Below are 16,317 nucleotides of genomic sequence, written 5' to 3'. Positions count from 1 at the left end.
TAATAATAATAATAATAATAAAGAAACTTGGTTTACAATACTGCTCCTCCTTATATTGGGAAGTTCCTTAATTAAACAATCCCCTTACACAAAAAAAAACAGTGTTAGATTAATTAAACTTTAATTTCCTTAATTAGCAATAAAATAACTCTTTACAATTAATATTCATTAATATAGACATTAAAATCACTAAATCATTAATATAATTGAATGCGTGAAACAAAATACAATCACAGTGTGGATTGATTAAACAAATAATTTTTCGTTGTTTAAGGGACGAAGATGGGGTGATATCTCCCCCTTTATCAAAATTTCTTGTCTTGTCGCTGGGGAAGTTCTCTTTAAATCGAGGGAATGCACTGATGGTTCCACCTGTATTGATTGATACGCTAGAAGTGGTCTCGACAGGTTGAATTAACTTGGGCAAATATTTCTTTATAGTTAACTTATTGGCTGTTCCTACTTCCAAAGACAGTCATGGTGAATGACCTTCAGTTTAAAACCCCTGTCCTTCCACATAAACTACCTCATTGACTTGTTAGCTGCAGCATAAGACTTTTCCTAACATCTACTTAACATTAGAGATAACTTTTAGTAGCGTGGATTGTACAGTCATATCATGTCACCATTGAGAACTCTAATCGTATCAGTATTTACATAACACCTACTCTTCATCTTATCACAAGTTGATTTTAAGTCTTTCTTGGGTAAAGTCACGTATGACATCAGTGGTGTTCCTTAAATTCACTGCAAGTTCAGTGTAAAATTACTAAGTGATTTTATCATCAGGGTTGAGCATAAAAGTTCCAACAGCACTTTCAGTTTTTTTCCATAGATCAGTGATCTATGTAGATAATTTATGTGTAGGAATCTTGAGTACAAGTTCTCTGACGCTCATCCACATAAACGACTAATTAAAAAGTTTGCGGTTTTATCTTTATTCTCTACACCACCTCATCAGAAGAGGGATGAAGGGTTGTTTTTCTAGTATTTTCCATCTCAAGGATTGACACATTTCACTCATCAAACAAGGCTAATTCATAGTTCAGTTCTTGATCCGAGTGTAGATACCCTAAGTCTTGAAACATATTCATTGACAAGTTCCTTTGCTGGTGTTACTATTTCCTGGTTAGGAGCAGCATTAACTTTTGGCCATTTGGTGAAACAATCCACCACCACAAAGATGTATTTATTCCCACAGTTACTTTGTGTTAAGGGGCCAAGAACATCGAAAGCAATTCTCTCAAAAGGTGCTCCAACTAAATACAGCAGTAGTTGCCTATATTGTTTCGTTGGATCTTTTTTTTTTGGCTCAGAGTATACACGATTGAAATCAAACATATACAGATTTCTGGCATACAACTCAATACAAACATTCTCTTATTCTTTACAGCGTCCAGCTGTTGGGACGTAGTATAGATGACGGAGTGATTGTGGAAGTAACAGCTACAGTCATAATTTCTTTTCACTAGCGTCTTTCCTTTTCTAACATAAGCCATTTCTTAGGCATAAAAGCTATCACTATGCTTAGTATACCCCGTTTTAGGACGGCCCATTATTTACCTCTAAGACCATTCTGCACAATTCTTGTCCAATGAATAATTGGCCTGATCATCTTTCGTTGAGTGCTGAACCATATTGGTTCATCATCATCTTCTGTGAATTTCCCATCTTAGATTTTGTTCTCTTGCACTTTAGGTTGGCCATAGTGTTCATGATAATGCACTAACATTTTTATGATTCTATTAAGGACAGTGTATGATGTTAACGTTGTATTCCTGAAGTTTCTGTATCTATTTTGCTGTCTGGCCTTCTGGATTGTGAAACCTCACCAGCCCCTTCAATGATGTATAATCTTTCCTTAAGTCCTCCACAGCTTTTGTAAATGAAGTGGTAAGTTCTCTTTAAAAAGATCTGATATCAGGCTTCCTACAGTTTCCAAATTTTGTCTCTCAGGTGACCACTTCTGATCTTGTTGATGTGGTAGTACTGCTTGTACAGCTTCACATCTTGCAACGTTCTATCAAGAATTGACTCTGGTTTCATGGTTCATTGGGTTCTCCCAACCAATAATCTTCCAGGAAAAGCTGAAATATTTGGTCCCTAGATGTAAAGTTATTCCTAAAACATCCTAGTATGAGTACATTGCGGTCCCGGTATAACGCGGTCCAGTTATAACGCGGAACTCCGTAAAACATGGATCCGTCTTAGACTTTAAAATTTTCCTTCAGATTTATTCTTTCAGAACGTATTTCCAATCTTTTCATGATTTATCGAACATTGTTGAAGAATAAATGTTCCACAAGTGACAAACTTCCACCAGATAATAGCCATTGTCAACCAACAAGCAATTCAATAAAATGAAACTTTATTGTCAAGCTTTTTCAGATCACACTTTTCACAAAAATATGAATCTAAATAAATATGATATTTAATATTCACAAAACTGTGTTCCTTGTCGACTGCTGAGTTATCGTTTACACCCTCTTTGTTATTTTAATAATAAACTTTTGATAATAAAACACGTAGTTAAATTCATAGTCAGCCAATGATATGGCAGCCTCGTGAATAATTAAGGAGCTTAGGCAATGAAATTTCCACATCCGTGTAAATATGGATCAACTTTAGGTTTGTTTGTTTGTAATTAAGCACAAAGCTACATAATGGGCTATCTGTGCTCTGCCCACCACGGGTATCGAGACCCGGATTCTAGCGTTGTAAGTCCGCATACATATCGCTGTGCCACTGGGGGACGTCAACTTTAGGATAATGCGGTCTCGCGACATGGACCTCGCGGGACCCCAGTGTATTTCTCTTCTTGGTTGTATCAGGCAGGTGATAGCACTAACTATGTAGGAATGGCGGATTGTTAATCGAAATGGGATTTTAAATATCCTCTCAATAGGACATCAGAACTATACATTATTTATTACTTATATAGTGTTTCCTTTTATAACAATATCTATGTAATGACTGAGTCATAAGCTCTGGAAATGTTTGTAAGTATCATATCATAGCAAAAATAATAATTAGAAAAGGTTTGAATTTCTTGTTCTTATTTCTTCTGCTTCTTTTTTATTACATGATAAGTCCAAAACCGAAACAAGGGTGTCAACCAATTTCACTCAGGTGACATAGTTTCAAACGAAGTATCCGCTTCTATAAGTATTATTAATAACTAGTAGTAGTTTAAAAAAAAATCATGATAATAGTGTAAACGATGTTATCATTACCTCTAGAAGTTAGCTTACAGAAATTTGGTGTTCCTTTAAAAAGCTTAATGACAGGGTGTAACAGGAATTACCAGCCAATAATAGATAAAAAATAAATATTGTAGTTCGAACTTCATTGTATTTAGAACTTGATTATAAAAACAACCTTCCTATGTCTGAAACACTGCATTAAAAAAAACAAGTAAAGAAAAAACTTTAAAAAAAGGAAGTAAATTAGGGATGACTAATATCAATCTTTAAAAAATAATGAAAAATAAGATAGTAGGGATGATATTTCCATCATCCCTACACAATAGAACAGGCAAGAATTAACATATAACTATTCAATCACAATTGAGTTTAATTTATCCTTTTTTTGTCTGTTAACATTCTACTACACTGTGTGCCTGTGCTATTATGTAGGGATAATGCAAATGCCATCCCTACTATCTTGTTTGTATTGTTTCCAAAGGATTGATATTAGCCATCCCTACATTTACTTCATTTTTTGAAAAAAAATTTCTTTACTTGTAGATTATGTGTGTCACCAACTTGGAATTTAAAAGCTTTATTTTTTCTCTGGTTCTTCTGTTAAAGGTAAAATAGCTAATTCTAGCTGTTTAGAAATATTTTCACACAAGTAAACAGTCAGGTTTCAATCTCCTGGTATAAAATTTTATGATTTGTAAAAAAAAAGTCAGTTTGACTTGTGTACATAATTCTGCAGGTCCTCCTTTAACTTTAGATTTTTAAGAAGCTATTTGTAAGATCGATCAAAAGTAAAAAACAAATGCCTTTAATTATATAGCGGAATATGTGTGTAAATAAACGAAGTGTAGTTTTTAGTAGCTTCTACACGTCAAGTAAAGTGTTGAATGATTGTTTATATAATTGGAGTTATAAAGCCTCATTTTTACATGACTTTACAGATATTAACCCTCCTATAGAACTCGGAACTTAGGTTAAGTAAGGTCACTCAACCTTATAAATATTTCAGATCATATTGAACATAGGAAATTTCAAACAAATTGAAACAGCCTTGAATTGATCTTTTTTTTTCCTTACATAGCTTTTATTTTTTTATGTTAAATATTAGAATCTAATTTAAACTCTCATTATACTAAAATCAAAAGTATGTTTAATTGCATCATAACGATATGGAAACCAGTGTCGGGTCAAATAGACGTCAAACATTATGAGGTTAAGTGGTTTTATTTCGGTAAAGTTAATTATTTAGCACGTCATTACAAGGTTGAGTAAAAACATATATTCTAGTCACTTATCAATTACTATTGGAAGTTCATACTTTTAAGTAGATTACTTTTCCTTACCGTGAGAGATGCGAATTATTTTCCATGTTGCTGTGGGATGTTTGACAGTTAGAATCTTCCTCTCTAATAAAGCAAGGTCTAACCACTGAAACGCAATGAAACGTGTTGTGTTAGTTGAGCAAGATTTACCCACTGAAACACTATAAAACATTGTGTTATATGAACATGGTCTAACCACTGAAACACAATAAAACATTGCGTTATTTTAACAAGGTTTAACCACCGAGCATAATGAAACATACCATGTCGTTTGAACATGGTTTGTGTAATGTTGTTTTTTTTGTTAAGCATAAAGCTACACAATAAGCTTCCCGTGTTGTGCTCACCATGAGCATTGAAACCTGGTTTTTAGTGTTATAAGTTTTAGACTTATCGTTGAGCCGTTTGGGGAGGAGGGGGGGGGGTTCTTAATGCGAAGCTACACAGTGGGCTACTTGCACTTTGTCCACCGCGGGGAATCGAAACCCGGATTATTACATTGTAAGTCCGTAAACTTACAGCTGACCTTTCGGGGGACAGTGGACAGGGTCTAACCACCTAAACGAAATGTAAAATATAGTCGAAGAAAAACGTCCGTACTCTAAAATACAACACGTTATTTGATTGTTTATTTGTAGTTAAACACAATGGGCTATCTGTGCTCTGCCAACCACGGGTATCGAAACCCGGATTCTAGCGTTGTAAGTCCGCAGACATTCCGCTGAGCCACGTTATTTGAACAAGATATCATGAAAATCCGATTCTAAGGAAACATTGTAAAGGCGTTTCTTAGAATTGTGGTTTACTTGTTTTGTGATAATGTTTAATTTATCTTAATAACACGTAAATAATGAAAAGGGAATATTATGTTTATTGTTTTTGTTTAGCATTTTCTTAAAAACTCAAGAAAAAGGAATTTTTCTTATAAAAATGGTCCTTTTTAATACCTTTTTAATTTCTATTTCCTTATAATTCTGAAAACTTTAGTTTTTGTCTTCAAAGAATTGAATTCCTTTAGTGAACAGAATACGTAACTTTGCGTACTAAAGTAATCCATAAACAGAAAGTAAACATATGTTATACTAATTGTAACTCGGCGATCACTTCACAAAACGTTAACATGTTATAGTGCTAGTTGATGCCAATGATTTGGAGAATGTATTAGATAGCTTGTATATCGAGTGTCTGATTGAATATCATACAATTAATGAAATTAATTAAAGTAGTTGCAAGTCGATACGCTATTGCAGGCACAAGTTACGTTTACTTATCTTTAAAATATCGAACGTACTGATCTTACCAGTGAAAACCATGGATGTTTGGTCTATTCTTAGCACTGTTGTGAAGATTGTAATATTAAAGGGAACATGACAAATTCTTTACATATGTTGGCTAGCTACAACGTTCTCTAAAGAACGATCTGAAGTAAAGTCATTTCTGTTGATGTTGAATGAAAATAAAACATTTTCTGCAAATTAACTAGTATTTTATAATATAAAATACTCTTTGGAAGTAATCTATCCACTCTTTATGTACATTATGGTATTCTTTTGGAAACATTAACGATCTTATAAATTAGTCCAGAATTCGAGATGAAAAGGGAAAGAAAACAGAACAAATAAATAGATAAAAATTCGTCTGTGTATATTATGCTTCATACTGTATTTTCTTGTGGAACTTCTTTAATACATTTTTTTCATGTTTGTAGTTTGTTTATTTTAATTCTATATTGTTGTGCTATGTTGTCGTCATTATAATGCCAATGGTGCATGAGTACTATTATTTGTTACTCGATCTGGTTCAAAGAAAAAGTACATTGTCATCCATGACACTGTTTCTTCTATAGGTGAAGAAGTCTGTAAATATCTACGAGCAGTTCACGATTTGACAGAATGTAATTCAACAAGTAGTTTCTTAGAATAGGCAAAATGAAAATATTTGCCACAATCAAGGCTTATCGTAAAGACTTATGCTTTTTGCTGATTTTAGGCAACGATACACCCAAAATACATTGTAATGTTCTACTTGCTGGAAAACTCCTTTTAAGCAAGTTGTTCGGCTAGGATTTTGAAAATCTAGATGATTTGCGCCACTTTTGTTTAATTGCAAAGAAATTGCTTGACCGTACCAAGCTCCCACCAACAAATCGTTGTATTGATATTCACATTAAAATGGACAACTTTCAAACGTTTATCTGGATTCATGCATTGCAGTCCATTCTTCGCCTACAATCTCCAGTTACTAGAGGATATATGATGATGCTGGTACAGGTATTCTTTAGTGAAAATAGAAGTAATTCTCTAAGTCAGTACAATGACATCATCATTACTTTACTAAACTTTGTCAATATTAAACAGTAACATAATATTTTGACTCTAAGACATCTTCTTATAGTATACACAGCTTAAAATGTACAAAGTTTCCTCGCGTCTAAAATCACATTACTAAAAATACAGCAGTGAATAAGTAAGTATTAACCATCAAATTACCGACTGATTATATACCGTTCACTGCCAGTGGGGTCCACGTATTGCATCATATAGAATGTTTTAAAAATTGGGTGAAATCATTCTTTTTCTTTGTAAGGGACATAGGATAGATCAACAGTAATTAGAGAGCTTAATTACAATAATGATAATATTTTTTGTTTAAAGTTTTTATGTTGCTCATATGTTATTAGGGAGCCAGTAGCCATTAAAGTCATAAACTCACAAGAAACTTGAAACATAAATGGTTTAAAAAAAATGTTTTTAAATAGCCTATAGGGACATGGATCGATCGGTAATCCATTTTAAGGCTATTAACTTAACTCTTTAGAAGATAGCACATGGCAACCATTACCGAGTGATATATATCTAATCTTTAGACCACTATATATATATATATATCAAATAGACTTAAATCGTTTTAAAAACTATTCAACAAGTGATCTTCATAGGATTAAACTTTTGCTATTAAAATAGTTTTAACATGACCTAATCTGATAATGTGTCTTACTTATGTACTTTCTGACAATTCAAAGATGACATTTAATCAATCTTGTTCTGAAAAGCCTTTTTTCTAAAAGTTTCTCATTATCTTCTATTACGTTAATGACATCGATGGTCTTAGGCACATTTAGATAGCTAAATAAAGGCTAGCGATTAGATCAAAAAGTGAAAAATAAATAAATGTAAGCATAAACCCAAGTCAACCACCTAATTACCACAGAATTAAGCTCTTCACAACGAAAATATTATTAGAGGGCTTAATTCGCACCTTACTAAGAGGCAGCTGTAAGATAAATAGGCTTGTGTTTGATAATATCCATATTAGTCAAAATAACTTTCAGGTTATGATTATAATTTGAATATTTTTAAAAACGTAAATTTAAAATAATCCTGCAGCATATTTACATTAATATGTTTTCATCATTATACTTCAATATGTCGATGATATTATCTTATTGTAAGTGGATATAAGCCATACAGTTGATATCGCCCTCTGGTATCAGCTCATAAAAATGATAATGCTGTATTTAGTTACCTTAATCAAGAGAATATGTGGGTGTCACAAAATCTGTTTAATACTGCGCCATAAATAACCCTTCATAGTCTTAAAATGAAAGGTGAGGAATTATTGATCTTATCAGTTAATTTATCTGCTACTCTATTAGATATGTCCGACACATTGAGTTGTCAGTATTTTATAAGATTGAAAAAAAGACTTATTCATGAAAATTAGAATTACCTACCTCAATGAAACTTAAAGCCAGGTAATACACACTGCAAATTATCATTTATAATTGTGTTGCGCATATACACCAACCTTGTAACAAGTTTTCACATGAGCTGTCGTCTGAGGACGAGGAGTTTTCAGGGATGGAGGCCATGATGTGTTTCTTCACTATTAATGGTTCCTCCACTTTCCTGAGCTCAAGTACCAAATTTTGAAGTTCAATAGTTTTCTGAAAGTAAATATGAATAACCATAATCAATAAATATGTTTGTATTTTATTATGAAACGCTAGTGAGGCTTGCCATTTCTCAACTTTCGAAAGTTAATACTGATAAAAGGGAAATAGACGGGTATTTATAAAAAAATTGGCAGGAAATACACCTCCAAAACATTGTTTTTCAAATAGCTTTTTTTTTCGCCAGTATCAAACACTTAGTACATTTTTATAATAATATATACTTTAGCAGCTTACATAACTACAAGTCTGCTGTGTTTGGGTTTTCATGTGTATAAACGAACATGTTTAGATTTTTTTTTTAAATTTCTGATAAAATATGCGTTTTATTTCGTTTCAACATATAGCTATAGCGTAAGCAACACAATATAATGTTATTTATCTCCGGAAATATAAATGTAACTTTATCAAAAACATCATTGTAATAATATCAAATTTGACGTAATATCGTCAAAGGCAGTGTTACACAAAGTTCTCCTGGAATTACTTTTAAATAAACTTTCATGGCGGAATTTTGTCGGAGTCTGAAATTTCTCTCTAAATCAACAACAAAAAAGCATTATTCTCAAAATATGTGAATTAGAAAGGATTAGGCAGTATAATGTTTAATATAAAATACCTCGTTTAATATCTGTTTCTGTCTATAATTCTGATTTTCAAGAACTTTAATTTTGTTGTATATTTCGTCGTCGCTGTCTTTCCTTGAGCTTTTAAAGGGCTTCAACGTAGCTCGAGCTCTTTTATCTCCTGAATCTGTGTTTCGTCTTAGCTCCACTAGCTGAAACGGAAAAATATTTCTGCTGTAACATTATAGATACTATTATTGAATCTTAATTTTAGACAAAAAAAAACAACAACAACAAAAACCTGTGTGTAAAGTTTGAGTTGCCTCTAATATCATTAGAGCACAAGTCTTTTTCTTTTTGGTAGCTTAACTTCACATATTTCTAAGTGGTCAATGCTGGATGCTTCGTACTGTAAGATAAAATCATCCGTTCAATAAGAGCAAGTCCTTTTTTGATAGCTTAACTTCACATATTTCTAAAGTTGTCATTGTTGGATGCTTCGTGCTGTAAGATAAAATCATTAGTTCAATAAGAGCAAGTCCTTTTTTGATAGCTTAACTCCGCATATTTCTAAAGTTGTCATTGTTGGATGCTTCGTACTGTAAGATAAGATCATTAGTTCAATAAGAGAAAGTCTTTTTTTGATAGTTTAACTTCACATATTTCTTAGTTTTCATTGTTGGATGCTTCGTTCTGTTTTAGTAAGATAAAAGCATTAGTTCAATAAGCACAAGTCTTTTTTTTTATAATTAAATTTCACGTACTTACAAATGTGTCAGTGTTGGATGCTTTATTGTTTTAATAAGATGAAATAATAATTCAACGACTTAATTAATGAAGAAAAAACACTGACAGCTGAAAACAAATACTTCTCTCATTAACGTAGAACTTTTATGATCAATTTCAAGTAAGAAACCAATTTCTCAAGTTTATAAAGATGATTTCTTAAATTCTATCATTATAGTTAAGTGAAATCCACAATATAAATGTGTAAATAAGTCTGCTAACATTTTGATGTGGAAAGTGACAACGATTAATATTAATTATCGTTTGTGATTTTTTGTTTTTTCATATATTTATGCATATATTTCAAAATATTGTATTATTTATCATTTTAGTTTTCCAAATATGCATAGATGTCACAAAAACAAAACACCAAATCATTTGGTTTATAACAAAAATGTTCTTTCAAATAAAGGCTGTGAACGAAAAAAGTAATGATTCATAAAACATGCAGAACTTCGGAGTTCACGTCTCTGGAAATTATGACCAAACAAAGCCAGGGTTTACTTTTCCATGGAGAGTTACAGTTAGATATCAGCTCCATTATGGGATTATTCCGCTAAAGATCCAGGTCCATTACATGCATTTGTCTTAAATAAAAAAAAACGTTTTTATAGTTTCATGTTACATGGAGCAATGCATAGCCGTATAACTCGGTAAATCATTATCCATAAAAGCCTTCTGTACAAAGCATTTTTATAAGGAAACATCATGTGAGACACGAGGACAGGTACCTATGCAAGACGTAAACTTTTCTTGTCAAAAAATAATAAAGGCCAAATATCGAAATGGAAAATTTCGAGTGGATTTTTCTTTGTGCTGCTACAAAACTATAAAACTAAAAAGAAAAAAAAAGCGTTTGGTAATAACAAGGAATATTAGTTTTAAACTTAACACTTATAGAGGGAAATTTGACAAAACTACTAAGACTTTTTGCCACCATTCCTAATTTTGAACTACTAACCAGAGGGTTAGTTTGTTTGTTTGAAGTTAAGCACAAAGCTACACAATGGGCTATCCGTGCTCTGCTCACCATGGATATCGAAACCCGGATTCTAGCGTTGTAAGTCCGCAGACACACCACTGTGCCACTGGGGGCTAATCAGAGGGAAGGCAACCTGATAACAACATCTCAGCACTGAAACGAATTGACTGTCACTCTTAAAACGCACTACCAATAACTTAAAATCTTAAAAATATTTGTGGTATCGCAAGAATTTCGAATCAGGCTCACCAACTCTAACATCCAGCACTCTACCACAACTACTAATCCGTAACCAAGTGCTATAAATGTAAAATCTATGAATGAAACTAAAGCAAAAGCAAACATGAGCTTGACTTAAAAATAACACTCTTACTTTCTAATAACTAGAAGAAAAAAAAGGACCAAGTTTGTAGCGCTTTTAATTTTTTTTAAGGAAACCACTTACTTTACTTTATGAACTAGTCCACAGAGTATTCTGGAAGGTTAATAAATTGATACCAAATATAACCTTTTTATATCAAGCTTGGTTGAAAGTATCAGTGGTTCCCGAAAACGACAAATTTTGGTGATAACCAAGGAAACAGTGCCGTATGTAAAAACCTCATACATACATGCTCATTGTAGAGAAAAAGTGAACATTTTAAACTGCACATGGAAACTATGAGTTGGTTAGATTTTATATATTTTCTGAGTGATCCCTATCGTCTTCTTTTTTCCGCTATGTTTAAGAAGAAAAAAAAATCTATAATATCGTAAAGTGCATTATATAAAACCTGCTTAGCTATTATGTCTGGTTAACGTCCAACAGACTAAACCACGTGAGATACATTTCTTTACAACAGCTCAATACATGTTTACTAAGCGAGTTTCTATTCTTGTAAGCACCCAATATATTAATTCACATAGTCAAGTAAGTTTGGGAGTTGTCTGAGTTAATCAACCATGCAGACCAAAATCATGATAAATAACTAATGGTCTAAGCAATATAGAAAAGGCCTCGGTATATGACCGAAGATTAAACTTTATGTATGAAAGATAAAATATCTCAAGTTTATATCCATATCAATAATTTGCTTACCATGGAATGGGCGAAACATTGGATAAAACTGAAACTGAACATCGATAAAACATATATTAACAAAGTCAGATACATTGTAAATATGGTTGAAACTCACACTTAGAAGTAAGATACACAAAATAACTTCCAATTTAATACTCATTGAAAAATATAATCTCCCACCTAGAACAAGCTACACGAAATACCTTCCAGTTTAATACTCATTGAAAAATATAATCTCCCACCTAGAATAAGCTACACGAAATACCTTCCAGTATAATACTCATTGAAAATATAATCTCCCACCTAGAATAAGCTACACGAAATACCTTCCAGTATAATACTCATTGAAAATATAATCTTCCACCTAAAATAAGCTACACGAAATACCTTCCAGTATAATACTTATTCAAAGAAAACCATTTCATTCCTGGAAGTAAGCTACAAATACAGCTAGTTTAGTATTCCCACAGAGAAAATATGTTACATCATCTTATGTTATTTTATTGACTTGCAGCAACTAATACAAATCCAACAATAAACAAAATCAAAATTTTTCCCTCAATTCAAGTCAATGTAAATCATAACATATATCAGTTTATAAACAAGACCAATAACTAAGTACTTTATTTCCCTACATTTCAAATTCTGACAGTTTTCCTCTACAGGAAAATTACTTTAAATTTTTCAGCTGAAAAATTCTTAAACATTATTGTGCGACTGTGGTATGCTTCCCAGTGGCACAGTCGTAAGTCTGAAGACTTATAATGCTAAAAACCGGGTTTCGATATCCGTGGTAGGCACAGCACAGATAGCCAGCACATTGTGTAGCTTTGTGTTTAACTACAAAGAAACAAAGCGACTGTGGTATGTGAAACACACCAGGTGTTTCGATCTCCTTTGTTTTAGTAATGTGAATATTTTTTGTTAATTTAAATTTTCTGTACATCTTGGTGCACATGTTAATTTATTGCGTTCAGATGACAGAATGTGGATTGCGTTGACCTTACTGCGCTTATCACACATTGTTAAGAATAATTTCCCTTTGGCGTTTCTGGATCTCTTCATGTATGGTGTCACTGGAGAATTCCATTAAGCCTGAACTAATGAGTTTTCTAGTCGCATCAATCGTGTGAAGGTTCAGAAATACCGAAATATTTCCCCATTTTTGTCATCTGGAGAAGCGTTATCCAAAGTTAATCAGATCTTCTCAACTTTTAAAGTACATAGAAGTACAAATATCCAATGTTTTGTTCCCATGTCTATCATCTGAAGTTGTCCATGTTTTGTATTTTATTTTGTAGTAAATATTTGTTGTCCATTCCATTGTTTTAATTCAGTCAGGTCAAAACGTAGATCAATTACGTTTTCGGATGAACCTTTGGTTAAGGTGGTTCTACACTTACTTGGTGTGATCTTGTGTCACGTACTAGAAATGAGAAGTTAATAAGCAATTATATAAATAGGGTGTTTGGTAAGTTTCGTTGTTCTTGTGAAACTTGACCTTTGGTGTGAGTGCATGTCATAACAGAAGATAAATAATTTTATTGCAGCTCAAAATTTTAAGTTAATCCCAATTTATTATCAATTAATGACGATTGTTCCTTGGCCATATAGCTAATTAAAAAACAATAACACTACAATGTTAGTGTTAATTCAGTTTCAAATTTTGCTTAAGCATTGTCTGACCAGTTTAAATAACCGGACAATTTGTGCACGGCAATTGTAAACCTTGCTTAATTAAAAAAGCAGTTTTAGTTTTATCACGTTTAAAAATCAAAACGGCCGTTTAAAGAATCGCAAGACCTTTTGATACGTTCTGACATTTCTCGTACGTATGGAAGAGTTGTTGTTATTATTTTTTAGTAATTGAATTTGGTTTAGGTTTTCTTTGTCTCAGATTGTTTTTAAATTAATTTAACAACTTTTTCCTAGTTTCACAGTTTTTTTTTAACACAAATCATTCATGAAGAATATGTTTATGATAAAATCGGAGATACAAAATTGGCTCTAGAATACCAGTAATTTAATATGTATATATAGATAAATCTGTAGTGGTTCGATAACATTTGGAATTTTTTTGAGAAACAATATCTTCAAAATTAACTAGCAAAATGTAAAGTAGAATTGGGAAAAAGATGGCTAAAAGTATTTGAAGGAAAAAAACACACTCTTAATCTAAGTGTAGATTATTTGCAAAATATTAGTTCTAGCGTGATAAATTTACTAAAACGCAATTGTTAAGCCTAGGTAAATGTCGAAATAGGTAAATCAACCGAAACATCTTTGGAATGAGAAGACATCGACAATTTTTTGTTGACCAAATACATACCTTGGGTACAAATACCAAGCACAGAGTTGTCGTAGAGCAAAATATGATGAAGACAGATATAATGACAAAAGCAGCATCTTGCTTATCTCTCAATACGAAAGAAATAGCAGCACCGATAACACACATTATCACAACGTTGTAGACACTCATGCCCACATATTTAGAGTCATTTAGTGCAGGAATGCTGACGTGCCGAGTTTCCCAGGCCAGAAAGCAACCAAAAGCCTGAAAACAGAAACAAATAAACTCGTAAAACCCACAAAACAAGCAAAACTCTATGCTTGATCTTGAAATTTTAAGTGTGTGTCAAAAAAAACTATGTTAATTTTAACAGTTTAAGGGAAAAAAATACAGTGACACAGCAGCATGTCAAGACAAACAAATAAACAAGTAATTTGCTCTAGTCTCTCTTAATCTAATTAAACTAATTAGGGAAATAAAGACACAAAAGAAATTAATTGAAGTTTTTAAAATAGAAGGTTAGCTACTAGGACTCCGTATTCTAATGAGTTTCATTTAGAGAGACACACCAGTAACTAAGTGTAAGAGAACAATGTATTTGAAAAATACCATCAAAAGGCCCTTGTATGCGTAAGTTGAGCCCAAAAAAATTGTCATTTTTTCACTCTGACAGAACTCCATTTCTGGGATAATCACCACATCTTTCTTCTTGGTGGACGGCTATGTAAAGTTAGAAAAGAAAGTAATTTGGCAGTTGCTGGTGTTCATGTTCCTTTAGAAAAATATAAAATTGATGTAAATCCGCACAGAAAAAAGATTTCATGTAAAAACGTATTATTTGACGGAGTTTTTAAATTTTTTTTTATCATATATCAAGTGTTTTGAAATATGAGGTAACAGGATTACAAGAATAATATCAGAACTATTATTTCATGCTTTTATTTGGATACTTAATCGTTAATTTTTAATGTGAAAAAGACAAAGAGTAATACACAGTACAGTTGCACATTTGCCTAGACACATTGGATTCTTCGGATATAATCAAAGGGTAATACATAGTACAGTTGCACATTTGCCTAGACACATTGGATTCTTCGGATATAATCAAAGGGTAATACATAGTACAGTTGCACATTTGCCTAGACACATTGGATTTTTCGGATATAATCAGTCAAAAGGAAGTTATCTGCTATCCTCTGTTGTTGTTTTTTTTGGGGGGGGGAGCATACATACTCATATATTCATTGTTCTATGTATTGTTACACTATAACGCTGAATGATACAAAACATTTTTAACAGTATAACTTAGCTAAGGTATTAAAGTTTTTACTTTTATTGTTTTTTTTTGTTTTACCTATAGATCTTTCATAAACTTTTCTTAAACATTGAATACTGTCACACGATTAAAAATACCATAATATTTTCTTAATTAATTAAGGAAGAAATAAAATACTTTAATTTCTAATAGAAAATTATTCTCTGTGAAAAATTCTTTGATAAACGAGTATCAACGCTTTTCTTAACCATGGAGCCATCTTTTGTTATCGTATCTTATTTTAATAACTTCTACCCTTATTTTTTTTACTTACTGAAGATAGTTTGAGTACAGGCGTATCATTAGCGAGTGCAAATAAGCCTAACAAGAGTTCGTAGTAATTTATTCTGCAAATTCTCCTGTCTATAAAGAAGTTTTAACGACGATAGTATTTAAAGACAAAATTAATAAAGATCTCTGATAATCAGATAACTTGACTGAGGGAAAAAACATTTTAAAAAATGTTTGATATTGTGTTCAAAATATTCATATTCGCAGTTAATAGTATTGTTTTTCCCTGGTGGGTCAGCGGACAGAGTGCAGATAGTCCGTTGCGCAGTTTTGCACTAAGAAAGTAACAACACTAAGTATTTACTTGTGTATGGAAGTACGTTATTGTAATATAATAGCAAATTAATGAACAACGATTTATATACACAATGAAGTAAGTTTATTTTGGGGAACATACTACATGTTTCGATAGAACATTCGTCTGTCTTCTTGGAAATGGTCAATATCTCATTGAACAAAATATATTCTGAAGAGAGAAAAAAGTGTACAATAAGTGAAAACTATATGTGACACTGCTAACATTATTATAACAATGCCCTTTGTAAATCAGTTT

General features: G+C 32.2%; 1 protein-coding gene across 1 annotated transcript in view; it reads right to left on the bottom strand.

Annotated features, from left to right (window-relative positions):
- The window catches only part of LOC106470034 (gamma-aminobutyric acid type B receptor subunit 2-like), a 316,820-nt gene that overhangs the window by 8,000 nt on the left and 292,503 nt on the right, over positions 1-16,317 (bottom strand). The window contains exons 14-18 of the mRNA XM_022399462.1: positions 14,768-14,878; positions 14,198-14,422; positions 9,094-9,252; positions 8,330-8,468; positions 4,544-4,628 (exon numbers count right to left, since the gene is read on the bottom strand). Coding sequence (XP_022255170.1) covers positions 4,544-4,628; positions 8,330-8,468; positions 9,094-9,252; positions 14,198-14,422; positions 14,768-14,878 — 719 coding nt within the window. The remainder of the gene's footprint in view (positions 1-4,543; positions 4,629-8,329; positions 8,469-9,093; positions 9,253-14,197; positions 14,423-14,767; positions 14,879-16,317) is intronic.

Source organism: Limulus polyphemus, unplaced genomic scaffold (genome assembly GCF_000517525.1).
Source record: "Limulus polyphemus unplaced genomic scaffold, Limulus_polyphemus-2.1.2 Scaffold101, whole genome shotgun sequence".
Taxonomy (NCBI): Eukaryota; Metazoa; Arthropoda; class Merostomata; order Xiphosura; family Limulidae; genus Limulus; species Limulus polyphemus.
This window is presented reverse-complemented; position numbering and strand designations above follow the sequence as displayed.